This window comes from Sphaeramia orbicularis, chromosome 10 (assembly GCF_902148855.1).
Source record: "Sphaeramia orbicularis chromosome 10, fSphaOr1.1, whole genome shotgun sequence".
NCBI classification, from domain to species: Eukaryota; Metazoa; Chordata; class Actinopteri; order Kurtiformes; family Apogonidae; genus Sphaeramia; species Sphaeramia orbicularis.
In genome coordinates, this window is record NC_043966.1 from 34,795,376 (window position 1) to 34,810,960 (window position 15,585).

A 15,585-nucleotide genomic window follows, 5' to 3' on the forward strand; every position below is an offset into this window, starting at 1 on the left:
GGCTGTGGCTGGCTGCAGGCTCTGAGAGCGGCAGGAGCTCACCTTATTACGGCCAAGAAGGGCGGTCAAGCACACCCACCACAAACCAGCCCCCTAAACATTTTCATGTACCAGGTAGGACTCCTCATCGCCTCACCGCACTTCTCACAAATCTCATATATTAACTCCATAGTCATATTTCACAAATCATGTTGGAAAAAACATCATTTTAAGTTCTTCAGGGAATGGGAGGGCATGAAAATGTGACCAAATCAGATGTTTAAACCACACATATTGTAATTTCTTTTGGCATATTCTTGCCTCCATACTGCGTCTCTACCTGCTGTTACCTTCCTGTACGTCCATCCCTCCTGCTTCTATCTCCCCTCTCACCATCCCAACAGAAAATCACATCCTGTCTCTCCTCTTTTACTCCACCACGTTCACTTCTCCATCTCCTCTTTCTCTCCTCAGCCACAGGAGATCCCAACATCTACAGGAAGCCTCCCATCTATAAGAGAACGGGTACAGTGCAGCTAGTGCCGCCTTAGCCTGCCTGTCCTCCTGTCAGTTTAGTCATGCTGTGTTTGAGTATTCTAATGTAGATGTTTGTACTATTGATGTATGGCATTGATTAGTATTGATGTCCGGGTTACCATCAAAATCGCACAAGAAATCCAATAACAGGGTAGAATGAATGCTTTGCTGGAACATGCACAAAAGTAATAGAGTTCGACATGTATGACCTGTTTTCTGGAAACTGGAGATAGTAATCATTCAGTAACTAATTGCATTAGTAAATACCCGCATGTAAAAGAGCAGCGGCTACGTCCAATGTGCATGCCTGCTTCTGCGTGCAATTCTTGCAGCACGACAGGTTCTCGTCTGCAAATAGGTCTGGAACTGGCCATGAATGAAGTGAAGGTTGCTCAGGCGTGACAAGTGCTCAGTACATGGCACTCTGAGGACACACAATTCACTAGAATGGAACAGAACAATGGAGCAAAGCACAGTGAAGAACTGTATTACAACTGGAATTTGTACTAGCACTTGCTGTGGAAGGTGTCTCCTCAGACAAATATATGTGTGTCTCTCTAGCCCAGCCTTATTTACCCAGAGGTCAGTTTGTGATTTACTGGAAATAATGTGAATATCTTCAAGAAATAGGCTGGATCTAAAGGCAGTTGCTGTATTTTTTTTTTTTTTTTTTTTTTTGATTGTATGGAAAACACAAAGAAGATGAGTGGAGGCTCACATTTCTTAATTGGGTGGATTTACCTTCGATGCCACTCCCTCAAATAGCTCTGCAGGGCGGTGAAGATGCTATTTTTGTCCTTTTTTTTTTTGCAATTCATTAAACTAAAATGTACTTCAGCCATCTGGGCAGTGAGCTTCGGCATAAATATTCATGAGGACGAAATCAGTAAACGGCAATCAAATTACATTGGGAAAGGCTTTTCTGCAAAGAGTCGGAGGAAGTTATCACTTTTGGCGGTGGATCCTTTATCTCTGTCATTGTCCTGCATGTTCCTCTGTAGCGTTTGTGTTAGTTTTTGTGGGTAAGTGTGTCGATTTGTGCGTAGACACTTTCACCCTTCTATGTCTCTAAACCAATTAGTAAGTACTGTACATCACTGGCCAAAGTAAATGCGTACCGACACATATTTTCAAGCTCAGAAACATTTCAATTCAGCCCATTACAAGACTGACATTCAGTGCACACTTCAGCATTAGCTCTATCGATCCTTGTGGTATTTTTATGTCTTCTTAAACAGCTATTGATTATTACTTTCTCTTGTTTCAGCATTAACCATGATTGATGTAAATCCAAAGCCACAACAGACACATGTAAAAGTTATGTAGCTCTGTGACCCAAAGGCCTGTTATGTACGCTTAACAAGTTTGCTTCCGGTATAGAGCAGATGCTGTAGTTCTGTTTTTGTCGTTCTACAGCGCCTGACCTTATGCTCTGTATGGGAAGCAACTGTCACATCTCCCTTGAGGACGTTCCAATAATGTTTCCCTTTTCTTTTCACCTCTTTTTTATTGCATCCAATCACTTTTATTCACTTCCCTCCACCTACTGCTCCAATTTACCCGGTGACCTTGCCATGCTGTAAGTATCCCCCTCCTCTCACTGTTTCACTCACTGTCGCTAGATAGAGATATTATATATATACAGTATGTCTGTGTGTGTGTGTCTTGTGTCTTGTTCTTTCTCGTCCCGTGTCAGTACTATCCAGCAGTACATGTTTCACTCTGCTGTCTGAACGTCACAGTTAACAAATGTGGGTGGAAGCTCATCCCATCACGTAATGTGTGTGTCCCAAAGATGAGAATGTCTGCCAGTGGTGTCATGCATCATGTATATAGGAATTCAATGGATCATGGATCGAGGCTGGCATGGCTAATGGCTAACAGAGTGAAGAGCGATCTATCTGACATTACACTGCATGTCACCTACCATTGACTTCCACTGACCGTGCTTTAGTGCAGAGTGGCATCAATATCATCGCTTTACACCACTCATGAAATGACTGGATGTCTCAGGCTGAGCAGTAACTGAACTCAATTTGATGCTGGTTATTTTCATGTTGTTGGCTGAAATATTGATCTCCTCTGACAGGACTAGTGTAATGACTGTGTATTATAGTGTTAATATTCTTTCTGAGTGTATATCTTTGTGATGTTTATTAACACATTTCCCTCCCTAGCACGTTACAGTGCAGTCTTCACAGAATGACAAGTTCTGTTGGTTCTGACTCCACATGCCACTTTTCTCTCGTAAATCCATCCGTTTTCTTCACAGACAATTTCGTGGATGCAGCCACTAAAAGCAGGACTAGTGAGGACATACTCAGATCCTCCAGACTTTCCACATATTCTCCTGAGCCATACACCCAGTCGGAGTCTGACTACTACCCATACACAAGCTCCCCCAAAGGTACGACATGTACTTTTTATGCACATTTTGGGGATATTACTGTAGAATAGACTGAAAATGCAAGATTAAGACAATTATATAAAAAAGTTTTCCATAAAGTTAATTCACGCATTGGGAGAAACCAATTCTAAACAAGTGGTGCCAGGCAAAACAAACCCCGCCCCTTGCACATATTGAACTTATTTTGGAATTGATCCAGCTAATATCATCATGTCTATGCATGGGCTGATGTCAGCATATCAATAGCCTCTACAGGGTTTATGCAGGTCATTAAAAAGCATTAAAAGTCATTAAATAGATATTGTGAAAATGAAGGCCTTAAATAGCATTAAAAAGCATTAAATTTGATGTCCAGGGGCATTAAAAAATTGGCTATTGTTTATGGCCGATACATGAAGTCACAACACCAGCATGGAATGCAAAGTGCTTTGAGTGTGTTCATGCTGTGGCGAAAGAGGAGAGAATATTAGTAAATGTCGGAAAAATGGGAAAATGCAAGTTTCAGCAGAAGTGATTGGAGGAGGCACAATTCAGAATCTGGTTAAAGCATGTGGACGGTATATATAAAACTATATATAAAACTGTATCTGCAGTTGGACATGGGCATTAAATTTGTTTAAAGTGGCATTTAAACAGGCATTAAAAAGCATTAAATTAGATTTGCTGATATCTGCAGAAACCCTCCGCTATATATGTGCCAAATTTGAAGTAAATTGAAACAAAATTGTTTTTCAATAGACATTTGAAATTTCACCCATTATAAGTAAATAGGAGGAAAGAAGATTTTGAAAATTCCTAAATATGTTTTACTTTGACCTACTGTTCCCAAAAAATTATGACATTTATTCTGGGTCACTGGTAATCTATAAATGCAATTTGGTATGAATTCAACCAATAGTTTTGCTGCTAGAGTGTTAGCAAACAAACAAACAAACCAAACCAAAAACAATACCCCCTGCCTCCCCTTTGGGGGGCGGGGTAATAATCATATACACAACATTCATATGACTCACATGATTGATCAGCTGTTTCTGCCACTAAAGGAGAGAATGAAGAAAAAGAAGCTGAAGTGCAAAAATGTGACCAAGACAAGTCAGTTTGTCTGTTCTTTGAGTACTGTTTACCACAAATGGCTTCATATCAGTGGGCCCCATCTAAGAATGACTTTTACTAACAAATATAATCTTAAATGCCACATACATAGTGATCCAGACCTATTGTGGGAGCTATAATTAATTTTTTTCTCCACTAAATTACTGTATATGTCATTACTTAGAGGAGATTTTGAGTTTGAAAACCCTATATATCTATAGAATAGAATAGAATAGAATAGAATAGAATTGGATTGGATTGGCTTTATTCTCATTGTAATATACCTTTTTACAGCACAACAAAATTTGGTTTTACATTCTGTGAGGTGCTCAAGTAAGATACACACATCAATTATACATTCAAGAATAAAATAGTCAATAAGTATAAAACAGTTAAGTAAAAAAGAAAATGCAAGTGCAAAAATAAACAGTTAGGTAAAAAATGGCTGTAAAAACGTTTTTTTTATGTATCTGTTATAGAAAACAACACACACACACACACACACACAAAGTACATCCAGTTCGTCATGTTTATACAGATCATTTATTTTCTGAAGTTATGAATATTTGCTCAGTCTGACATAGCACCTTCATATGAGCCCATCACACTAGAAGAATTAAGAGAAAATATTTCTACATTGTGACCTCTACTTCTACTCATAACATGTCTTATACCACCAGCTTCTGATAACATTTTACAATCTGGTTTATTTGCTCCAATCCAGGTTATATAAATGTACCTGATTTGCATTTTACTTCTGTACTTTTTGTGACATTTCAAAAGTTTGCTTCATATTTCACCTCACTGTTCCGGGTAAACATGACTTCAGTGGGATGAGTTTACACATCCTACCATAGTAACCAAACATAGTACAGTTCATTTTGTATCTGTATGTTGTTGTATTTATTCACTCCTTCCTCTATTACTGTGTTCCACTCTATATTCATACAAGGAAATCTCTTTTATCTCTTTTTTTTTTCTCGCAGCCTATCGAGCACCAAGAAGACGGTTCTCGACAGGAGGAGATGAAGAGGGTTGGAGTCACAGTCTTCAAAGAGTAAGAGCTTCATTATTCTCTGTCTCCCTTTTCTTCAACATCGGGCACTAGTTCCCTCCTCAGAACCATCCATAAATAATGCACCTCTTATGGCACGGTGCCTAAACTATCCTCCTTTTCTTTATTGACTTCTTTTAACATCTTGCCTTCGCCATGCATTGAAATTGCAGTTTTAACGTCTCTTTTCTTTCTGCCTCTTTCGCCGTTGGTTCCCCGTGTCTCGTACAGATTGGGAGTGGCATCGGTAGGATGATCCTAAAGGAGGAGATGAAAGCCAGATCTGGTTCCTATGACAACGACCCCTGGGGCAGTGCGAGGAATTCTCGTAGCGGGAGCAAGGAAACACTCAACACTACAGGCTACGGTACCACAGCGTACAACAACACTGTCAACGGATGTAAGGATCCACCCTGCCCCCTGCACATGTTGTCTTTGTTTTTCCTTATTATGAAGTTTAAGAATGCCTGCATGTGACTGTATATCAGCCCTAATGTGATCACATGTTTGTGCGCCACTGGGGCTTTTTTTATGTGCTGTCAGGGGAGTGAGGTAGCGGGGTTGCGGGTCAGGGAAGGTCATGGCTGCTGCAGGCCGGGGTTTTACTGGGATAGAAAAGATGTTGAGAGAGCTGAACAGCTGCTCCTGAACCTGTGGTACTGAGCAGCAGCAGCAGCAGCAGATGTGGCCTGTCATTGTTGTGCAGATCTGCTCACACTGATTTGGACTGTTTTAGGCGACTGAAAACAGCGCGCTCAACCAGGTGTGCAGAAGCGCCAGATGTGATAAAGCAGAAAAAGAAGCTTAAACTTAAACTTCAACGGCAATGTTTCTGTTTGTAAGGCCAAGCTTCACTGGTCCCACAGTGAATCGGGTCTGGTGTTTAAACCCCTGATACTCAGACAGCAGCCTGTGTGTATTTCCATCCAGCTGTTCCATGTTTGTCCCTTTTTTTTTTCACTTCGCTTCCTCGCCTCCCCCTCTCCAACATCTCCCTCTTCACCTTGCAAGCTCATTCCAGCTTCTCCAACATCGCTCTCCATACTTTCACCCATGTTAACTTCTCATCTCGCTACCCATCCTTCCATCTATCTGTGTATCTATCTCATCCCCCCTCACAGCTGGTGTCCCACATCCTGGTTTATTTATGAGCAGTAAGATCTCTCATTAAAGCTGTTTCTCAGATGGGAGGGGACGCACAGCTATGGTTGGAAGGCAACCTGGCCTCTTTCTGCCTTTTTGCCCCTTTGATGTTTTGTCTTCCTCAAAGGGTTTCTTAAGTACCCAGCTTGTTTTTCAGCTTCTTTGTCAAATCAGCCTCTAATTAAACTGATGGCTGCCATTTTTTATTACATTACTTTTCAGGAATGTAATGCACATTCATAGCAAAGTAGTTTAACGTTTTTGCAGCGTTTATGTTACTGTTCTAGAAAATTAGATTCAGTCTTTTAACTCTGTGATTTCTTCATTCAACAGCTCCTCGATCTCAGTACAGCACGGAAAGTGGTGAGTTTATTGGTATTATTATTATTTTTTTTTTTTTTTTTACATTTTCTGAACTCTTAGCTGGTGTGTAGAGCACCTCAGCTTTGTAATAAAGAAGTCAAGTTGATTTAAGGAGAAGCTTTACTAGTTAATAGACAGAAATGTGTTTCAACTGGATTTAACATCCTCAAAGCTCAGTGACAAAAATGCCAGGCACAGGTTGAACGTAAGCTATATGTAGCTTAGCAAAGAGCGCCATCTTCTGGCACCGATTAGGCCCTGATAGGTAAAGTCTGCAGGCTGAACTGGATGAGAATGTTTAGAAAATAAACACCATAATCGGCCTAATAACAGATAATTCCTGTCTGTTATGTTCTAGATTTTGTTCTCAAGTCAGCATCACTACCAGGATATGGACGCAATGGCCTTCAGAGGGTGAGAACCAGAAAATACATCTTATTATTAGCTATTCTGAATACACACTTGGGGCAGTTTTTGTTTTATTGTTATTTTTTAATAGGGCCAATTTAAAAAATGTGATTAGTCTTATTACAACTATTACATATCCACCTTATCACATTATTTTGAGCAAACGGCAATTATTTTGCATAATTGTTTTCATTCGCATTTTGACAGCTGGATGAAACTAATAGAAATGTCACATCTTCATCCGTATTTGCATGTTTATATTCACTGTCATATCAACTTATGGTGTGGATTATGGTACCTGAGTGGAGAATGAGTGGCGGCAACTAATTTGATCCATTTTCCAGAGTTCATTGCCAATAAATGGGTCTTCTTCGTAATGTATATGTGTTGTATTAAGCTGTTATTGGTCTTATACTATACTGTCTGTGAAGTCTGTCTATATGCATAATACGGCTATGAAATGGACAGAGTTTATTTTTGATATGTAGAATATTTTTATGTTTTTATTTTATATAATATTTTTTTGCAGGATTGCTTAGAATTTATTTTGATATTTGTAAGATTTGTTAAGGTACTTTGAGGAACTAACATGGGACTTTGTTATCAAAAGAAAAAGATGGGGTAAGGGGGCAGGAGTATGAAAGTTGTACTTCATCCCGTTCCTTTTTTTTTTTTGTTTCGTTTTGTTGGGTTTTTTTACTTTTTAAATTTCTTTTTGTTGTTTTGATATTTGAAATGAAAAAATAAAATTAGATAGATAGATAGATAGATAGATAGATAGATAGATAGATAGATAGATAGATAGATAGATAGATAGATAGATAGATAGATAGATAGAATATCTGTGCACATAAAATCAACTTTATTGATCCTTTGCAGGAAGTTGTTTCGTTACTACAGCAGCAGTACAAGAAAAACACACTGACCCATCCCGATGAACATCCCACAAACAACCAACAATGGAACGAAGAAGTAAACAGAATGTTATGGAAAAGTAAAAGATATATAAGTATAAATATATATATAAATATATATTATATGTACAATACAAGTAATGTAAATAATACAATAAACCAAACACCTAAGTATGCACAGCATACAATAATTTATCGCACAGCGATATTAAAAAGTCTAATGGCAGCTGACAGGAAGGACCTTCTACTGCATTCAGTCCTGGACCGAGGGGGAATCAGATCTTATGCTTATATTATGATGTTATACTATACTTATACTTGTATACTATAATAGTGGTTTCATATAAATAGATGAATACAGCTATTCATACATTTAATAGTCAACCGTGATTTCATCATTGTGACAGCCCTAAACCCATATGAATGATCCAGTTTGAAGCTCAAATCTACAGTTGCAGAAAAATTATTAGACCATCAAAAGTCATCAAAAACAATAGTTATGCAATCAGGTACTAACTCCTGTGTGTATCATGTGACTAAAACAGAAAAGAAAACATGGAATGCCTGGAAGCACTTTTTTTGTCAGTACAATGCCATAGCTATTTATGTAAGAACTGAAGTGATTTTAGTTATTATCAAGAAAACCATGGAAAATGGCTAGATATCAGCACTTAAATTAACCCTTTCATGCACAAATTATGAGAACCTTAATCAAGATTTTTTACCTGAGTGTTTTCATTTCTCTTTAAACATGAAAAAAAAACAAAAACAAAACAATGTAATTGAAAAATGTCTTATAAAAAATAAAAATAAATAAATAGTTTAAATAAAATAAATAAAAATAAAAAAACATTAAAAATTTTAAAAAGTAACACAATAAAATATAATAATAATAATAATAATAATAATAAAAATAATAATCATCATCATCATCATCAGCTGGACACCATGCATTTAATTTTTAAGTGAAGAAACATGTATTTACTGATAAATTGTGTGAAAACTCTGGGGGTGGGGGGGGCTTGTGATTCTGGGGGTTTGTGCTCAGGGGAGATCTACACAAGGTTACCAATTCATGTCAGAAAAGATATGTAGTGTCTTAAAACTTTAATAAAGGTATGTGTAAAAAAAAAAAAAAAAAAAAAAAATCCATGAATATACAAGAGAACAGCTGTAGAATAGCTGTCCACTGTAGTGACCAGTATACATGACAGGGTTAAACTCCTATGAGTTATTTTTGTTGTTATTATATTTGTCCAGACAAATGTACCTCTAGTCATGCCAGGCATTAAAATGAACAAGAAATTGAAGAAAACAAGGGGAGGTCTAATATTTTTTTCCATGACTGTATTATACTAATAGTCTTTTATTGCTATTGATTTCAATGTGTTTCTTGAACCTGCAGCCTCAGAGTGCCGACTGCTACCAGTACCAGTACGACAGTGGTACCGAGGTCAACTGGGGAAACAAAGGTCGATTAAGTAGAATCTACATTTCCGTGCTTTATTAGATCACATCATTTAATTCAGTTCTTCCTCTACTGACTTCCTTTTCTTTTTCCTCTCCCCCAGCTGAATACAAGGTAGGTTTTAACAAAATACCTTTATTAATTCATGCAATGTGAGATAGTTTTCATGTCGACTAATCCCAGTGTTATGGCTCAGTCTCTGATGTGTGATAAGACATCGTTCTGTCTCTTCCTCCTCCGTCCTTGCAGATTTACCCTTATGAAACACTCATTGTTACCACCAGAGGGCGCAACAGGCTGCCCAAAGATGTAGACAGAGCCAGACTGGAGGTAAGTAAAGAGCAGGTCATGGAGGTTGACCCTTCTGCTGAATATAATGATCTGGTTGAGGAGTGTTAAACAACAGTGGGGGTTAAGTCTGAGTACTGGTAGACACACAACCACCAAGCCCAAATAAGATACTGTTGGTTAATAATTTATCTGTGAGGCCAACGTTAAATATTGAACGCAGAGGATGTTATGAAACCAACTTGTTCAGACAAAGAAGCTGACGATTTTGTTTCCAAATAAACTCAAGGCTGAATATTTAGTATCTCAAATACTATATTTAGTGAACATTTACTCCTCTTTGTTATTCATAATTCACCAGACTATAATACTAGATATCAGTAAATACTTTTTGTCTGCTGAAGGAGAAAAACATCAGATGTTGAATATATCAGGATATCAGAATTTGTTATGTGTATATATTTAAAAAACACATCTTCTAATCTTGCACCAGTGCATTTTCTGTGTCTTCACAATCAGAGGATAATATGTGCTAAAATGATTAAATCTACTTATAGATATGAACCTAGATTCCAAGTAGCAGAGACCATCAGATTGGTTCTAAATTGTTCAGAAATGCTTCAGACTCTTGTCTTTTATGCCTGTGGTTTGTTTCCCCCTGAGGGAACCAACAGTAATCACCCACCATCCATCTAAGCATGATGTTAGGGGTGAAGGGTCCTCGGTAGATGTTTCCATTTCAGAAATATCTTTATGAAATCATTCACAGTGCACGTCCTTTACATGACACAAACAGAGTGGGAAAAAGTCAAGTTGGAAGTGAAGGAAATTATTTACTTTTATCATGTTCTCAACTAGCTGATCAGAGTTTGGGGTTTTGTGGTTGTCCAGAAAATTCTGCACCACTTGTACCAATGAATACCAAGATGTTAATTCTAGAGAGCTAAGATTTTAAGAGACTAACAGGTCACTACTGAGTTCTCTAGTGAAAATTCCAGCTTTCACCTTTGTGTATAAATCCTGTTCTTCTGAACAAATTTTGACGTCAGATTTGGAATTAGCATACCCAGTTTATTTAAGTAAAATCAGCAAAATCTGTATTGATCTGTGTAATTTGTATAATTCAGGATCTCACCTGAAACCCTGAATGTTTACCTGCTGTCCCATCGTTTGCTCTATGCCTTTAAACTACTGCTGTTTCCGGCAGTCAAAATAATTCATTAATGGTTACGAGATCTGTAGATTGAAATCCATCTCACTATTTGATATCTTTCCTCATAAACATTTACTTCAGATAGAAACTAGTTAACAGTCACTAGTAAGAGAAAAGTCACATGTTTTTGATACTTAATAATACCTAACAAACACTAATTATGGTTAACAAACATGAGTGGACATTATTTTTCCAAAGTGGAATCCATACACTCTGGATGGCCAAAAAGGTTATGATTACCTTTTACTTGTTTCCTGCATTGTGTTTAAAAAATATATATATTATGTCTACATTATATTTGTTATGTGTATATTAACATACTGTTAATATTGTTAATATAGTGTCTTTTCATATTTTATGTCTATGTTTTATTTCTATTCTACTTTTAGTTCTGTTCTGGTTTTTTTTTTGGTAAAATTTTATATTCTATTTTCTTATCCTGTTTTTAGTTTTTGTGATTATATATTTGCTCTATTCTTATTTTCTGAAGTATTGTTGGGTTTTTTTTATTAGTAGTATTGCACAAACTGGACTAGCACTCCTAATTTCGTTGTACACACAATGGCAATAAATTCTATTCTATTCTATTCTATTCTATTCTATTCTATTCTATTCTATTCTATTCTATTCTATTGTATGTTTATATTAGATTTTAAATTAGGGCTGTAGCTATTGAATATTTTAGTATTCGAGTATTCTACTGAAAATTCCTTCGATTAATTGAGTAATCGGATAAAACTTATTTTTGCTTGGTTAAAGAGCAATAAGGAAGAGGAAGAGCAAGAGGAAATAAGGGTATTTCACTTAATAATGAAGGACCAATTGGTTTCCTTTTTTTTTGACAATTAGCAGTTATAGTTCTTACATTCATATTGTGCATACGCAACAAAATGTATTTTCTTGACTAGAAACATTTCCAGAGAGGCTGTTGCAAACACAAATAAAAATAAATAAAACACAAATAAAAATAAATAGAATTTAATTACTTTCAACTTAGTATTTCTTGTAAGTATCAAAAATATAAGGCATTAATAAACTTTTAAAAAAGGCATAACCATAGCCTTTTTGTTGTGCAACTTAACTTTGGCAGCTGTAAGTTTCAGAATTACAGTTTAGACCAAACAGGAATGTGTTGTGGCATATAAGAGGCAAGAACATTTGAACAGGAACTTGGAACGAGTCCATGCATGAACAGTTTTATACATTTCTGCTACATTCAGGAGAATCAAGGCAATGGCTACCCCACCTTATCTGTCTGTCTTATAACCTATAACCCCCCCCACACACATCCAGTTAATTGATGATTCGCTTCCTTTTTGCAAAAAGTTGTTGGATTTTGCCAAAATTCGGCCGTGACAAGGTAAGAGAAAACTTTCAGCAAGCTGTGCACCATTTTGGCCGTGGTTTTGGGAAATTCACTGTGCAAATCACAGCTTGCTGCCTAAATCTCTGCTTGTCACTATCATAATAAACTAGCCACACATTCAACAGTTTCATAATTAACAGAAACCTAGCCCTCCGCAGGGCTAACGTTATGTTAGTATGGTACATTAACGTTAATCTCATGGATTTGGGCTGCGTTAATTTTATTTTTTTTCTCGGGTCCTCCGCTCCATTCTGGATGTCTTATGAGAAGATGTTCCATCGCAGATGTGCTGTTGTGGTATGGAAGGGCCGTGTTACAACGGATACATGACACAGTTTTTACCTTACTGTTCAGTCTGAATGCTTCCACACTTCGGACATTTTCTGTCTTTTTTATTGTGTTTTTTTTTTTCTTTTGTCATCACTACTGTATTCACTTGCCTGTCTATGCTCACCTCTTCCATCTTCCCGCTGCGTCATCCGAACACTTCCGCGTCCTCTGTCATCTTCCTTTGCGTGAGTAATGTAAACGCGTTGTGCTGCTTGTGTCCGTGCGAAATGCGTGCTTGGAGCTTTACAATTAAATAAGCAATCCCTCAAGGCAGAGAAAATTCCTCAATCATTTTTTGTAATCGAGGTACTCGAATAACTCGAGGAATCGTTTCACCCCTATTTTAAATATGATGTACAGATTGGATGGCACTTTTAAATTTCATTGTAGTTGTTATAATGATAATGAAGATATTCTATTCTATTCTATTCTATTCTATTCTATTCTATTCTATTCTATTCAGTTCTGTTCTGTTCAGTTCTATTCTATTACTCCAGTTCTGTTCTATGTGCAGCTCTCTGTTACCATCTGAAATATAACCTAATGTGAACAAGTTGGCTCAAATACTAATAGTGACATATTTCGTGTTGAAGATGAAGTAATGCGTACGATGTGTTAAACTTATGTTTTCCCAGCGTCACCTGTCCTCGGAGGAGTTTGTCCAAGTGTTTGGCATGACCATGGAGGACTTCGACCGTCTGGCTTTGTGGAAGAGGAACGAGCTGAAGAAACAGGCACGACTCTTTTAATAAGTGTACGGATGTCTGTCAAGTACCGCCATAAACAGAGCGAGAGACTGGACAGACTGGGGGAGAGGAAGGAAAGACAGATACAGGACTTCCACTGAGTTTCACTGCCATGGCTGAGAACCTGTTCTAGATCTCCTCATACTATGAACCAAATTCTGGTCACACCAGCGTGGACTTCTGGGACACGGGAGGAAAACCACAGACACATTATGCACAGATGGACGGATGAACTGTTACATGGTTACCAGTGCAGCTGTGGCTGTGTGATGGAGTGGTGTGTAAGCAATAGAGACTGTAGTGGTGGTTGCCATGTACAGTAGTGTTGTGCTTTTCTTAAGCCTAAAGGATGGAAGAAGACAGGATTGTGCCCCTTATAAGGCAACACAGGGCGGGGGTGTCTGTGAACAAAGAAGCAGTACTGAAACATATGGAGGAGATTTTTGGCTTTGCCTTATTTGTTATGCTCTCTTAGTTATGAGTGTGCAGCACCAGCAATCTGAATGAGTAGAATGTAGATACAGCATATGATTTATGACACTTTATTAGAGTGAATGCTTAGTATGAGATGAGCGCGTGGCTGAGAATCACTTTGCTTTGATTTATAAAGATGCATTTTTTTTTTTACCTTTTTTTTTTTTGCTCTTACACACAAAAACTGTGTTCTCTCTTCTCTAGTTTACATCAGTACAGAACAAAACAAGCAATCTGACATGGACAAGACTTTTTTTTTTCTAAATCGTATGTATGACCTGCATTGATTTGTATGAAAATGAAAACCAAAGTGAGGATGCAAAGATACAGATTAAGCAGATCCAAGTAATGTTCCGATTTAAAAGGGGATGGTCACCGATAGATGCAGTTCACTGTGCAGCTGTGCAGAATGTGCAATCCAGTAACGCATCGAGGACAACACCTAGCGAGTCCTCGTATTCCACGTTTTTTCCTGCTCATTGCAATAGGACGATGACTAAATGTCTTAGAATGCACACACAGATGTAGTCATCCATGCATTCACATTCACTGTTGCTAAATCGTTTTAGAATGATGACTCAATAATTTTGTAGCTACAGAGATTATTTTCACTCACAATAAAAATTTGCTCTGTAAGGTATGTAACAAACTGAAGATCCAGGGCTGTTGAAGACTTTTTTTGAATACTGTTATTTTTGATTTTGTCACTAAAAAATAAACTTGAAAACAAAGCAAATCTCTTGATTTATTTTTAAATCTCAGTCTGGTTCTTAACACTTTCTTTCAGGACTTGTTTTGTCATTGACTCATTGACCCTCAAAAACCTAAACAGGTGGTGAAAGCACCCAAAAGAATCTACGACTCTATACACTGGAAAAAATCTAGATCTTGCCAAGTGTATTTTTGTCATTTCTAGTCAAATTATCTCACCGCACTTAAAATAAGACATAATCACCTAAAGAGTAACTTTTCAGTAGGATATAAGAACTTATTTTTAGTCAACAGATCTTGAAAATCTTATTTCAAGAAATCTTACCAAGTTAATTTTCACTTGTTCCATTTTTTTTTTTTTTTTTTTTTTTCGCTTAATTCAAGCAAAAAATCTGCCAATGGAACAAGCGAAAATTATTTATGTCACCACAGAAATAGTTTAAGGCAAGGGTTCTCAAAGTGGGGTACGTGTACCCCCAGGGGTACTTGGAAGAAGCCCAGGGGGTACTTAAAAAATTTTAGGAAAAATACATTAAATGTGCTATCATGTACTGAAAAATACAAAATAAATAATGAGAATTAATGCTGAAATATAAAACACAATGAATATGTTCATATAATAGTTTAATTGTCAATCATCTTGTTTAAGCTTTAGTAGCATTTTAAAGAACATTTCCATTTTAATATTACTCAAAATAAGTTTATTTGAGTAGCTACGTAATTTTTTAGTTGATGAAAGATTCATTTTTTAATTAACAACCAATTTATTTATTTTTCTCATCAATGAAAGAGGGCACTTTTCAGTTTATATTTTATATTGTATTACTTTTTATGTATCACAGTTAAATATATGTTGTTTGTTTACAAAGTTTTGACACCTTTGGCACAGGAAATAAATTTTGCCAAATTTTTTTCAATCAAAAATGCTGAAGCAAAAGTTGGAGGTATTTGGCTAAAAAAGTATATTTCAGGGGGTACTCCACTGTAAAAAGTTTGAAAACCACTGATTTAAGGTCCTATAGAGAGGATGTAGCCCACAGGTGTCAAATATATGGCCCGGGGGCCAAATCCAGCCTGCCAAAGGGTCCAGTC

General features: G+C 37.0%; 1 protein-coding gene across 3 annotated transcripts in view; it reads left to right on the forward strand.

The window, feature by feature from the left end:
• ablim3 (actin binding LIM protein family, member 3) overlaps positions 1–14,518 on the forward strand; it is a 61,397-nt gene extending 46,879 nt beyond the window's left edge. For 2 of the 3 annotated variants that reach the window (XM_030145942.1, XM_030145945.1), the window contains 11 exons: positions 19–114; positions 454–504; positions 2,807–2,923; positions 5,002–5,072; positions 5,301–5,469; positions 6,546–6,575; positions 6,934–6,989; positions 9,303–9,369; positions 9,469–9,479; positions 9,615–9,695; positions 13,198–14,518. In XM_030145942.1, the coding sequence (XP_030001802.1) occupies positions 19–114; positions 454–504; positions 2,807–2,923; positions 5,002–5,072; positions 5,301–5,469; positions 6,546–6,575; positions 6,934–6,989; positions 9,303–9,369; positions 9,469–9,479; positions 9,615–9,695; positions 13,198–13,311 (863 nt within the window). In that variant the 3' untranslated portion in view covers positions 13,312–14,518. Of the gene's footprint in view, positions 1–18; positions 115–453; positions 505–2,788; positions 2,924–5,001; positions 5,073–5,300; positions 5,470–6,545; positions 6,576–6,933; positions 6,990–9,302; positions 9,370–9,468; positions 9,480–9,614; positions 9,696–13,197 lie in introns of all 3 variants that reach the window. The other variant, XM_030145944.1, reaches the window with a different exon arrangement.
• Positions 14,519–15,585: the final 1,067 nt, after the last annotated feature.